Source organism: Neomonachus schauinslandi, chromosome 5 (genome assembly GCF_002201575.2).
Source record: "Neomonachus schauinslandi chromosome 5, ASM220157v2, whole genome shotgun sequence".
NCBI classification, from domain to species: domain Eukaryota; kingdom Metazoa; phylum Chordata; class Mammalia; order Carnivora; family Phocidae; genus Neomonachus; species Neomonachus schauinslandi.
Genome location: NC_058407.1, coordinates 123,708,866 through 123,721,929, shown reverse-complemented (window position 1 = coordinate 123,721,929; position 13,064 = coordinate 123,708,866). Strand labels below are relative to the sequence as shown.

Here is a 13,064-nt window from a genome sequence, read left to right as displayed (position 1 = left end):
AAGAGGAATTAGACTCTAAAATTGTGTCTAATGAAAGCCAGTGTCACTACCCAATATTTCTATTTTAAGAAGAAAAACAGGACTTTTGTGTACACTGCTAATCTGTGATAAAAAAACAAATTATGGAAATTATGGAAGTTTCTTTTGTTTGTTGTTAACCCAGCTGTTTTTGTGAGTTGGGGGGGGGGGGGGGGGCAGAAAGAAAGGCAGAAGAGCTTACTTAATTTGGGTACCGGCTGTGTGTCCCAAAACTGGTATCTGTGTTTGGCAGCCTCATCGATGCTCCTGGCGGGGCCCTGGCACGCGGACAACAGCTCCATTGCTCTCTGGATATCCTGCAACTTCTGCATTGGAATGCTGGGATTCTAGAACAGCAAAGACACACACACACAAAAATGAGGCAGCGGCCACCGCTCCCAAACCTGGGGCAGACACACGTGCCATCTGCCTTGGAGCCTACAACACCAAAAAACCAACCAGCTCTCCTCTAAGCCTGGTCAGGGATCGGGCTCAAGGATGCTAAGGTATTAAAATAGAAGCAAACACATTATGTTAAAGGTAACAATAGCTCGATAGTTTTAACGGGGCTTTGATAGTTTTGGGAAATCTGAAGTAAAGCCGACCACCCCTGGCTTCAGGGTCCCCCCTATCTGCAGAGGGTCCTCACCCGCACTCATCCGGGCAGAGCGGCAGAGAGGAGGGACACGCGCGAATGCGTTACTACCACGCAGCAGCCCGTCAGGCATACCCTCGGTTTCACTGTTGGGGTTTATGCCCTGCAGTAGCAATGTGGGGCCAAAGGAAGTAACTGCTAGAATGGAAGCCGGGCAGATGAGGGAAATTTTAGTCCATTAAAAAAAAAGAAGAAGAAAGAGGAAGGAAGGAAGGAAGGAAGGAAGGAAGGAAGGAAGGAAGGAAGGAAGGAAGGAAGGACAGGAAAGGAAAAGGAAAAGGGAAAGGGGAAAGGGAAAGAAAAGGAAAAGGAAAGAGAATTGAGTGCTGAGCTGGGAAGGAAGTTAATCAAGAAAGGGAATCTCTAAGAATGCCCTCCACCAGGACCACACCCTGCCCTCTCCCAGCTCTGATGTTCCTCCAGAGACAAATCTTCCAACGAGAACAGTTTCTTCTGTGAGTTTAGATCTTTGGCAACCACAGCCTGTTTTCCCCAACCCAAGTGTTGGAAACTAACCTTTTTAAGTAAAACATATTCTCAGTCTGGAAAATTGACAATACCTTTCCAATCTCAAGTTCCTTCCTCAAAGCCAATATCCTCTTATCTCTGAAGATTCCCCAGCTCTTTTTTTTGGAAAGTCCCTCAGATAATGTAATCCCACATGGAAAGCGAGCCTCTATTTTCCACTTAGGGCTGAATAGGAAAATCACAGAGTTTTTTTCAGTACGCAAAATTATTAGTTTTAGAATTTTGATGCCACACAAACAATGCTCTTTACTGTAGTTCAGAAGTGGTTAACAAGAATTTTGGAGCCCTTTGGTTTTCCTGTGTGCCAACAAACCGGGGGCGCAAAGAAAAGCTACTATCGACCCTCGCTGGTTTATTAATAGTAGCTCTGGACTTCTGGTCAATGTTGAATCTAACGTCTGTGGTCTGAAGTCAAGCCTTTAACCTAGGAAGCTTTACCCATGTGACACACTACAAAACAGAGTTTATTTAATATAGGCCTCCCTGTGTTTGCTTAAGATTCTTGCTCTGAACCTCCAACATAGAGTAACTGATTTCCAGCAAAATGAAATTTACATCCATTTGAACCCCTAAACAAGGCAATCTACTAGAAGACCGACAACTTAAAGAGAAGTCGGAGCATAGCATATTTCAACTTAATAATGCTTGAACATGTACCCATTTATCCTTAAAAAGGCAAATTTGAACCTATAAAGCCTGCACTGAATTTGTCATGGGAATTTTTCTTTCCTAATTCTGGAGTTAAATTCTTGATCACAAATATACCAAACTCTAGCTAGTTTGCAGCAAACATGAATCAGCATCTTTGTTCCAAAGGAGCCAAGGATATCCCAACTCCGTGAAGACACAGACCTCAGAGTGGTTTCAACCCTACCTAACTAGCCTCATCAGGTTGACTAGCAGTCTTTACATAAAACGACCATTCATGAAATATTTATATCTGAATGATCACTATTTTAAGTGCTTTCTTAAAGTAGAGAGAAGCAAGCACAATTTTCAAATCCATGGTGACAAAGCAGCAAGGAAAATTCAGCTATGATACATTCTTAAACCTATCCATTTACTTTCCACAGCAGCACCGCCTGGGGAGAAATGAATTAGTGTTAGGGAAGGTGAGAACGTGGATCAACCCCACGTTAGCTTCCCACTACCATATCCCTAAGTCAGGCGCACCTCTTTTCCTCCGTGGACTACTAAGCTCCAACTGTACGTAACTTTACCCTTTACTTTCTAAATTTAGTATCTTGGAAAGATGTCCAAGTCCTCCACCACTAAGAAGTCTAAAGAATCCAGACAAATGTCATCTTATTCTGGTTCTTGAGGGCAGAAAATAATATTTTCTACACACAATCCACTGTAATTTATAGTGTTATTTAGAGCTAGCATCTTGTGTAAGGGAAAGAAGCTCCAGTTTAAAAAAATGCAATGGACAAAGGCCCACATTAACACAATTCTTATTTATTCTCAATTAAAAAAGAAAACAACTTCTCTACGTACATGCTAGCCATTCCTCCTGCCTTGGCTAGCTCTAGTTTCTCATAAGTGACCAGAAGTAAGGGAAGGGCTCAAAGTCACTGGGGGGTGCGGCGAGGGGTACAAGCTGATGGTGATGGTAGAAGCAATACGGAGGGTCAGAACTGCATATAAGTGGCACCGCATTTATCCAATGAAGCGACATTGAGAAATGGGAAAAATGTCTTGTGAGTAGATGGTGTACCTTATATGAGTGACCTCAGGAAGGAGGTACAGTGGATAGAGTATTTATTACCTGAGAGACGAGCTGAAAAGCAAGGGGGGAACATCCCATTTTCTTCTCACCCCACACAGGCAGTCAGGGAGAATTGGGCAAAGTAAGTATCCTCTCAGTGACCCCTGGTCTTACGTGTAAAACAGTAACAACACCAAAATCTGCCTGTAAGACCCACTTCCCACGATACAGTGTCAACTGTGTGCAAGAAAAAGAATTTCAACCCCGCGAAACTTGCCATATATACAGTGCTTTAGACTATAAAGACCACGTAACAGACAGGATCTAACAGCAAATAGGCTCGCAGAGCGCGGCACCCACACAGCTCATGGGCCGGGGCCGGGACCGAGCCCCTCGGCCACACCACGACCCCGGGGACAACTGACGTGGAGCTGCAACCATCAGGATCATCCGGGCTTCGTCATACTTCTAACGCCACCCCCTTTGCCCTGTGAGTTTCCTGCGCGGAGAGGGCCCTGTGGTCCCCCGTGGCCCGCACACAAGGCCTGTGTTCCCCGCCAGGGTGACCCGGGTCGGCCCCCCGGAAGGCGGGGGGGGGGGCTGCCATCAGCACCACCAGAACCCCGCGCGGCCGGCCATCCGCCCACCACAACTGCTGGCTGGGTCTCAGAGGGGTGTTTCTCTGGCGGGAATGGCAGGAGCTACGGCCCACCCTCAGCAATGGGATGTAAGAATGGCCGAGAAGCCAACTGTTCGGATTCAAAGTCGTAAGACTTACCCGTGGCTGCTCCCGTGGGAATCTGCTGCCAGATCGTGTGGTGCTATTCAGGTAATTAGACAGATACCCAGCAAAATTAAAATGTGAATATCTTCTGAACTAAAAGTAATGAAATATTAAGCGTAACTTCAAAACAACAACAACACACACCTAACAAGCTCCCGTGGAGACTGACTTCTATCACTACAATCTACATACAAATGCGCTCTTTGAGAAAAAGGAAAAATGCAGGTCGTATCCACATACACACAAAAATGCAGTCTGTACCTCTTGGTTATTTAGGTACGAACATCAGCGTCAGGAAGGCTGTAAATGCCCGCCGGGGACGAGCGCCTTCCAGCACACGGTCCCAGCAAAACCCTAAGGACACCTCTGCTCCCCCGGGGGCGCTGAGCCCTACAACCCGGCTCCCACATGCAGGAGGAACCACAGAGGCTAAAATAAAACAGGGGTCTCACTTTGGAAGGCTGCTGGATTTTAATCTCCTGCGAATCAGAGGCCGAGTCTGACTTGGTGCCTCCGGAGTTCGGTTTCTCCTTTTTTCTCTTCTGTTTCTTCTTTTTCTTTTTGGCACCCAAATCCCCTCCAGGACTTCTGTTAGGAAATTCACAGAGGGTAAAACAAGAACAAAAAAAATCATTATATAAAATTAATCATTGAGAAGAACGCAAATTATACCCAGGAAGAAAAAAAAAGAACTAGGTTAGGATGCCTGATATTGTGATTTATAAGAAACGTATATATGTGATCATTCAGACGACCTAATACATAGCTCTCATACATATTTCCTAAGTGACAAGAGCTTAAAAATGTCTGTTGTGTTAATGAGGTGACTTTTGGAAAGTGCCTAAGGATGGGGGTTGGTTGCCAGTGGTGCCAACCCTGTGATCAGAGGGCTGGAACTTATATTCCCAGCCCCCAGCTTCCAGGGAGGAGGGGAGGGCAGCAGGATGGCCAGTGATTTGATCAGTCGTGCCTATGTAATGAAGCCTCTATAAAACCCTCGAAAAACAGAGTTTTCCTTGTACAGATTCGGGGAGAGTGGAGCATGGATGCTCCGCGCCCTTTCCCAGCACCTGGGCCTGGGCATCTCTTCCACCTGGCCGTTCCCCAGTCCTATCCTTTTATGATAAACCAGTCATCTAGTAAAGAAAATGTTTCTAGTACTTCTGTGAGCTGTTCCAGCAAATCAATCGAATCTGAGCAAGGGGTCTTGGGAACCCCTGATACACACCTGGCTGGTCAGTAGTACAGGGGACAGCTTGGGTTTGCGACTGGTGTCTCAAGTGGCGGGCGGCGTGGGGTGGGGAGCAGTCCTGTAGGACCAAACCCCTGCCCCGGGCAATCTGATGCTACCTCCGGGAGGACGGTAGCAGAATGGAGTTAAATGAGAATTCTGCTAGTGTCGGTGGGAAGCCCGCCCTCCACACGCACATGATGAGATTAGATCCAGAAACTCAAAATGGCATGTAAAGCGGGAAATGGAAGTGAGATGAGAAGTTAATAGCATAAGGAACTCGGAAGACTTACTAGTCTACACGACGTCACACTGCAGGTGCTTAAACAGCATTCGAGCAGGAAAACTGGAGCTAGAAACCATATTTTATAATGGAAGTCAAGTAGCTTTCACCCTTAACCACGGCTCCACTAACCTACTTTTTAGGCAGCCTTTTTTTTTTTTTTAAAGATTTTATTTATTTTTTGACAGAGAGAGAGAGACAGCGAGAGAGGGAACACAAGCAGGGGGAGTGGGAGAGGGAGAAGCAGGCCTCCCGCTGAGCAAGGAGCCGGATGTGGGGCTCGATCCCAGGACTCCAGGATCATGACCTGAGCCGAAGGCAGACGCTTAACGACTGAGCCACCCAGGTGCCCCTTTAGGCAGCCTTTTAAGGGAGAGATGCGTGTTGTAAAAAATTCCATTATAAACATCTCTTGGGTACAACAAACCACAAATCTCAACACAACAGAACCAAAGAAACCGCTTCTCTGCAGAAGGGGAAATTTTCCTTGGTAAATCATTTAACAAGAAGAATTAACAATAAAAAATTCTACGTGAAAAAAAAATGTTCACTGGTAAAACATTTGTCTGGAACTCTTGTCATCTTATGGCTGTCACCCCCTGAAAGAGAGAAAGAGACGCCAGGAGATTTGCAATTTCCAGTTACTTGGGTCTACACTACCACAGTATTCCCAGAAGGGAAGTTAAAATTCAGAGACAGTTACTGCATTACCGCCTGGATGTAGGGAAAAGTGATGGAAACAATCAGTTCCATTCTGTTGCCCTCAATGAACTGTATCTGCTGCTACCTACTTTCTCTGACTAGTTATCAGAAATGTATGCATCAGACAAGACACAAATGTCACTGATACATAACATATATATATATCAACAGCCTCATAACATTGTCCCTCAGAGGCAACCAGTGGTTTTTCTGGTACATATTCTTCCCAAATTCTCTTTTTTCTCTAAGCACGCCTTCATTTTCACTGTGAGTAAGTTTTAAACAAAAACTGTATCTTAAACATACCATTTGCCACCTTGCTTTTTTTTCTCCTTCCACTTACTTAACAATGTGTCTTAGACTTCTTCCCATGTCAGGATATAGTGAGCTACCTCATTTCTTTTTAGCAGCTAGAGAGCATTCCATTGTGTAAATATATCATATTTAACCATCCCTATATTAAAAAATGCTGCTGCAGGGGGCACCTGGGTGCCTTCCGGTTAAGCATCTGCCTTCGGCTCAGGTGACGATCCTGGGGTGCTGGGATCGAGTCTCACGTCCAGCTCCCTGCTCAGTGGGGAGTCTGCTTCTCTCCCATCCCACCCCCTGCTCATACTCTCTCTCTCTCAAATAAATAAAATCTTTTTTAAAAAATGCTTACATCTTTATGCATTCATGCCAGTATGTCCAAAGGTGCAAATGCCAGATCAAAGGGCACGAACGTTTTTACTTTTAGTAGATAATTAAGATTGCTGCACTAAATACTGTACCAATATCCACTCCACCAAGAGTAAATCAGTTTCTGGTCACCAATTCCGGTCAACAATTCCTCTCAGATTCATGGGAAAGGCAAGGACCCAGGACAAACTAAGACTGGCCCCAAGACTGGCCAGACAGGTGAATACAGGGCTTCCTGGAGAAAAGCCTCAGGAATGCAAACCTGCACGGCAGCGGTGCTCAGGTAAGAAAACCAGAGTCGTGACTGCCCAATGCTGGGGCCTATATGTGGACCAGGGGGGTCCAACACAAGGGGAATCCCACACGTTGGTGAGTTTTACCTCCAGGAGCAGTCAGGTTCCCAGAACAAACAGCAGACAAAAATCCCCCCATGCTTCTGGCAGTGGGAGGGGAAGAGGGACCCTTCTGAAATGAGCCAGAGCACTCTGTTCTCAACAAAGCCTGCCCCCAGAAGAAATTAGTCGTTGACCAGAGCCTAACTGACATGGGGAAACAGCCAAATCCAGCCCACGGTAGCATCCTGTCCCACATGAGGGGGGAAAAGAAAACAGAGGAAACAGGAGCAAGTTCAGAGCCCAGAGGCACAGGCTCACCAAGGGCTGGGAGGGGCCCAAGTGCAGGACGGCAGAACCCCCACGCCCTCACCTCTCCCCACCGTGCTACTGAAGGCCAGCCTATAGCAGTCCCTCTTACCTGGTACCTCACGTCTGGCTATCCAGAAAAAGTTGTAAGGTGTACTGAGAGGCCAAAAACATAGTTGGAAAAAAGACCAAGCACCGGAATCGGACAGGGCAGGGATGCTGGAATTATCAGACTAAGAATTCAAAACAGCTATGATTAATATGCTAAGGTCTCAAAGGAACCAAGCAGACAGCATGAAAGGACAGACAACATTAACAGAGAGAGACAGAAAACCTAAGAAAGAACCAGAAAGAAATGACAGAAATAAAAGACACTGTAAGAGAAATGAAGAGTACCTTTGATGGGCTTATTAGTAGACTGGACAGAGCTGAGGAAAGAATCTCTGAGCTTGAAGATGTTGCAACAGAAACCTTAACAGAAACGTCCAAAAGTGGGGTGCCTGGGTGGCTCGGTCAGTTAAGCGTCCGTCTCTTGATTTCAGGTTCAGGTCATGATCTCAGAGTTGTGGGATCAAGCTCCGCGCTGGGCTGCCCCCAACCCCACTCTCATATGCAAGCACACACTCTCTCAAAAACAAAAACAAAAATACAACAGCAACAAAAGAAATCTCCGAAAGTGAAAAGCTAAGAGAACAATGACTGATGAAACAGATTAGGATACCCAAAGGCCGTGGGACACCTACAAAAGGTGTAACACATGTGTAATGGGAATACCAGAAGGCAAAGGAGGAACCTAACAAATATTTGAAATGATCACAACCGAGAATTTCCCCCAATGAATGTGAGGCACCAAACCACAGATCCAGGAATCTCAGAGAACACCAAGCAGGATACATCCCAAGAAACACTATGCCTCGGTACTGGCATATCCTTTTCAAACTACAGAAAATCAAGGATTAAAAAGAAAATCCTGAAAGAAGCCAGAAGCAAAATATGCTTCTCCTATAAAGGAACAAGGAACAGTAGGTCAATGAGAATGTCAATTTCCCAACTTCTCTGCCAATACTGAAATATTAACATTCTTTTTCATCTTGGACAGTCTTTTTTTTAATTTTTATTTTTTTTATTATTTTTTTTAAAGATTGTATTTATTTGACAGAGAGAGATACAGCGAGAGAGGGAACATAAGCAGGGGGAGTGGGAGAGGGAGAAGCAGGCTTCCCGCGGAGCAGGGAATCCGATGCGGGGCTCGATCCCAGGACCCTGGGATCATGACCTGAGCCGAAGGCAGATGCTTAATGACTGAGCCACCCAGGTGCCCTTCATCTTTGACACACTTATAGGTAGAAAAGTCTTATTGCAAATTTAACTTTTCTTTATTTAATCAGGAGCAAGGCTATACATCTTTCCATATGTTTACTGACCATTTATATTTTTCTATGAATTGCTCATTCATATCTTTTTCTGTTACCCATCTCTTAAAAAAATTGATTTGTCGGTGGCCTTTATACAAGCATGGATGGAACTTATCAGTTGTTAAGTATTTTTACTTTGGGTACTTTCATTTCATTCAATCCTTGCAACAGCTCTATGACCTACTACTTTATGTCTGTAGTACATTGCCTAGGCTGTTGTGTATTACTTAGATTGCAAATACTTTACCTGGTTTATTTTTTTACAGTATCTTTTCCTATATAGACATTTAAAATCTTGGTGGAGTCTAAGAAATTTTCCCTGTGGCTTCTGGGCTTTTAAATCTTGCTTAGAAAGACCTTCCCTACTATAAAACTACATTAACATCCTTCTATGTTTCTCCTCTACTGTGTGACTTTTGGAAAATAATATTTCCCTTTCTAATTCACTTGGAATAAAAGGTGTACAATGTGAAGTGCCCATGCCTCTACTTTTCAAAAATACTACTAAATACAAGAAGTAACATCACTTGTTATTACTGGGGTCACACTGTAGCACTCAAAGACTGATAAGCAAATTTTATAAGAGAGGCAGATCTGCCTACTAATTGGATGCAATCACATAGTGAGGTTCTCTTGCTGCCGGATACCGTTCCAGGTGCAAGCAGTATCAAAACACATCTGAAAATTCTCTCTTTTTTAAAAGATTGTATTTATTTATTTGACAGAGAGAGAGCACAAGCAAGGGGAACTACAGGCAGAGGGAGAAGCAGGCTCGCCCTGAGCAGGGAGCCTGATGTGGGGCTCGATCCCAGGACCCTGGGATCATGACCTGAGCTGAAGGCAGACGCTTAACGACTGAGCCACCCAGGCGCCCCTGAAAATTCTTTGATACTTCTCTCAACAAGAGGTGAGGTCTATTCCCCTCCGCCTGAATCTGGGCAGGCTTGTCACCTGCTCTTTGTGCAGCAGAAGTGACCCCATGTGATTCGGGAGGCTCGGACACAAAAGGCCATGCAGTTTCCAACCTGGCTTCCTCAGGGTGCTCATTCTGGGGGCAGCCAGGAGCCACGGATGAGGCCTGAGTGCCCTGAGACCTCCGGGCCAGCAGACGGCGCACCTAACTCCACAGCAGCACCAGGTAGGGCTGTGCGAGGGAGCCCGGGTGGACGACCAGCACCGAGGAGCCTGCACCTGCACAAGAGGCCCTAAGGGAGTACCTGCCTTTCCAACTTCCTACCCACAGAATCTGCAAGCGTTAACAAAGTGACCACTGTTTTAGGTCACCAGCTCTGTGATGACTTGTTACAGAGCAGTAAAAACTGGATCAGATGGGCGCCTGGGTGGCTCAGTTGGTTAAGCGACTGCCTTCGGCTCAGGTCATGATCCTGGAGTCCCTGGATCAAGTCCCGCATCGGGCTCCCTGCTCGGCAGGGAGTCTGCTTCTCCCTCTGACCCTCCCCCCTCTCATGTGCTCTCTCTCATTATCTCTCTAATAAATAAATAAAATCTTAAAAAAAAAAAAAACAACAACTGGATCAGCAATTGGGTGCCTGAAAATGGAGGGCCACTCTAATAAAACCCTAAAACACAAGCCACCGCTCCAAGGCCAGGTGAAAAGGCCGGTAGGGGTGGTGGGGGCTCCAAGAAAAACAGACACAATGTTTCACATAATGATTATTTCAGTCAGTGCTTCATTTTCAACTAGGAACCTGAATGAGGAAGGGAGACCCATGCTACATACTAGAGGAAGAACGTTTATAAAGAGCTGTTGCCAGCGATGATGTGGCAGCCAGAAAATGTACCTAATGAGCTGATGATGCTCGAACTAAGAAGATCACTGGGCAGAGGGTTGAAGGTGCTGCTTTGCCCCGCTGTCTATAATGAGACAAGAGAGAGATCAACTCAAGAATCAGCTAGTTAGTTTCTGAGTAGAAATTAGAGAATATATATACTCAGCCAGTATTTTGCAGGTTAAAAAAATAAGTGTTTCTCATCCCAGCATCTCTAGAAGGCAAAGGGTTTGCATATTGAGAAATGGCCTCAGGGGCACCTTCAGCTCAGGCTCAGGTCGTGATCTCACCGGTTGTGGGATCGAGCCTGCATCAGGCTCCTAGCTCAGGGGGGAGTCTGCTTGAGATTCTCTCTCTCTCTCTCTCCCTCTGCCGCCCTTCTCTCTCTTTCTCTCAAATAGTAAATAAAATAAATCTTAAAAGAAAAAAGAAAAAAGAAATGGCCTAAGAACAGAAAGTCAAAGCAAGGGTGGAGCAGTAAGACCCTTTGTTAGGATGTTGCAAAGATCTAAGGTGGTGCCTCTGGACCATTCCAAACAGACAAAAGGCCTTCTAAGTTTCTGAAGGATGGGCCTCATCTATCCTCTGTAAACAATAGAGCTTCTAAGAATCTTTGTCCCACCACACTCTCACCAGGAGCCCAACAGAGAGAAAAGTTTATTTGACAGAAGAGATTTCAGGGTAGCTTTTGTCGAACAGAGTGGATTATAAATGGACATGTAGGAAAGCCCATGACATTTCTATGAGCATCACACCAGCTTGAAAGGGAGCAGAACAAAGTGAACAGAGGCCTTTGGACCCTCAGCCTTTTATAGGCAGGAAACAGACAAAGAAGGTTACTCACTGAGGTGCAAAGTCAGTTTTCTTTTGGAAGGACGACTGGAGGGCCAGAACCCAGAGCCCCAGGGACAGAGCCCAGAGCCGCAGAGGACAGCTACCAAGGAGAAGGACTGAATGCAAAGCCAGGAGCTGGAAACACGTTCCTGGTTGGATTTCAGAACTGCGACAGACCACTGACTGTGGTTTGTGCTCTACTTTCCCCCCTTTGGGGCTCTCCTACACCTGCCCACCATCCCATGAGGGGTATAGGGGAAGCAGCCAAGGTACCTGCTCAGTTCATGGTATTCATTCAGTTGACCCCGAGGGCCCTCAGTCACACCTAAACTTAGTTTACATGAGATCCCAGACTTCAAGCCTGAGCCTAATATCTAAGCCAAAACACGACATGATTTTGGGAAGAGTCTTAGGGAGGGTAAATGTATTCTCCACGTGGGAGAACGTAAATAGTTTTTGGCCAGAAGACAGATTGTGGTAGTTTTCAACATATCCTCAACTTTTTTTTTTTTAAAGATTTTATTTATTTGACAGAGAGAGAGACACAGTGAGAGAGGGAACACAAGCAGGGGGAGTGGGAGAGGGAGAAGTAGGCTTCCCCGCAGAGCAGGGAGCCCGATGCGGGGCTCGATCCCAGGACCCTGGGATCATGACCTGAGCCTAAGGCAGATGCTTAACGACTGAGCCACCCAGGCGCCCCTATCCTCAACATTTTTTTTTTAAAGATTTTATTTATTTATTTGACAGAGAGAGAGAGGGAACACAAGCAAGGGGAGCGGGAGAGGGAGAAGCAGGCTTCCCGCCAAGCAGGGAGCCCGATGTGGGGCTGGATCCCAGGACGCCGGGATCATGATCCAAGCCAAAGGCAGATGCTTAACAACTGAGCCACCCAGGCGCCCCTATCCTCAACATTTTTAAGAAAGATGAAAGATGGTGTGATAGTTCACAAGTGGTTACTACTTATAGTTTTCAATGGAGACTAAGGTTTCTAAAAGTAAAAATTCTGATAAATGTAACTGACGTTTCTAAGAAATGACAAGGAAAGCAACTCTGTATGCAGGGAAAGTAAGATGTGTTTTGTTTGAGAGAGAGAGAGAGAGAGAGCTTGTGTCAGTGGTGGGGAGCAGAGGGAGAGGGAGAGAGAATCTTAGGCAGGCTCCAGGAGCTGCCTCTATCGATGTAGAATTACAATCAGAGGCTTTAGCTAAGCCCACAGAGGCCGTCTTTAATTAAACCCGGCACCCACTCACCCTCCTTAAAACCACATTCATTTGAAAAGTAGTCCTTCAACATTGGGTGGCCCTTGAAGATATTTTGACTGCAGCCCAAAGAGGAACCTATGCTCTCAGTTAAACAGAATGTTGTGTCTATATTCCGAATTACTCAAAAAAATGTAGCTGAAGCCACGGAAGATTTAAACAAACACATCACTGCTATAAATGCTCTAGCTCTAGATCCTTTTAGCACGCTCTAAATTCGATTCCTTCTAAATAGAAATATGCCCTGCTAAGCACTGCTATATTTCTTGTTCTTTTTGGTGGTTGTTTGCCTTTTTGTATTTGTTAAACGGGAGCTTAATTCGCACAGGCTCGGAGATGCCTTTACTGTGTATTTCAGGAGGGACTAGAGAAACGAAGTTCTCCTACCCTGTCAAAGTCTTCCATTCCCAAATCCCTCCATCATCCCTGGTCAGCAGGAAGTAGCTACAGAAGAAATGGCCACCGTCCCTTCTCCTTGCATAGAAATGCAATGGTGTTTTTGACAGCAGGGATTTGTAAGAGGGCTCCAACTACCTCC

The 13,064-nt window shown here is 45.6% G+C and overlaps 1 protein-coding gene across 2 annotated transcripts in view; it reads right to left on the bottom strand.

The window, feature by feature from the left end:
* The window catches only part of NMT2 (N-myristoyltransferase 2), a 62,350-nt gene that overhangs the window by 26,495 nt on the left and 22,791 nt on the right, over nucleotides 1–13,064 (bottom strand). For both annotated transcript variants that reach the window (XM_021696727.1, XM_021696728.1), the window contains exons 2-3: nucleotides 4,146–4,281; nucleotides 221–365 (exon numbers count right to left, since the gene is read on the bottom strand). In XM_021696727.1, the coding sequence (XP_021552402.1) occupies nucleotides 221–365; nucleotides 4,146–4,281 (281 nt within the window). The remainder of the gene's footprint in view (nucleotides 1–220; nucleotides 366–4,145; nucleotides 4,282–13,064) is intronic.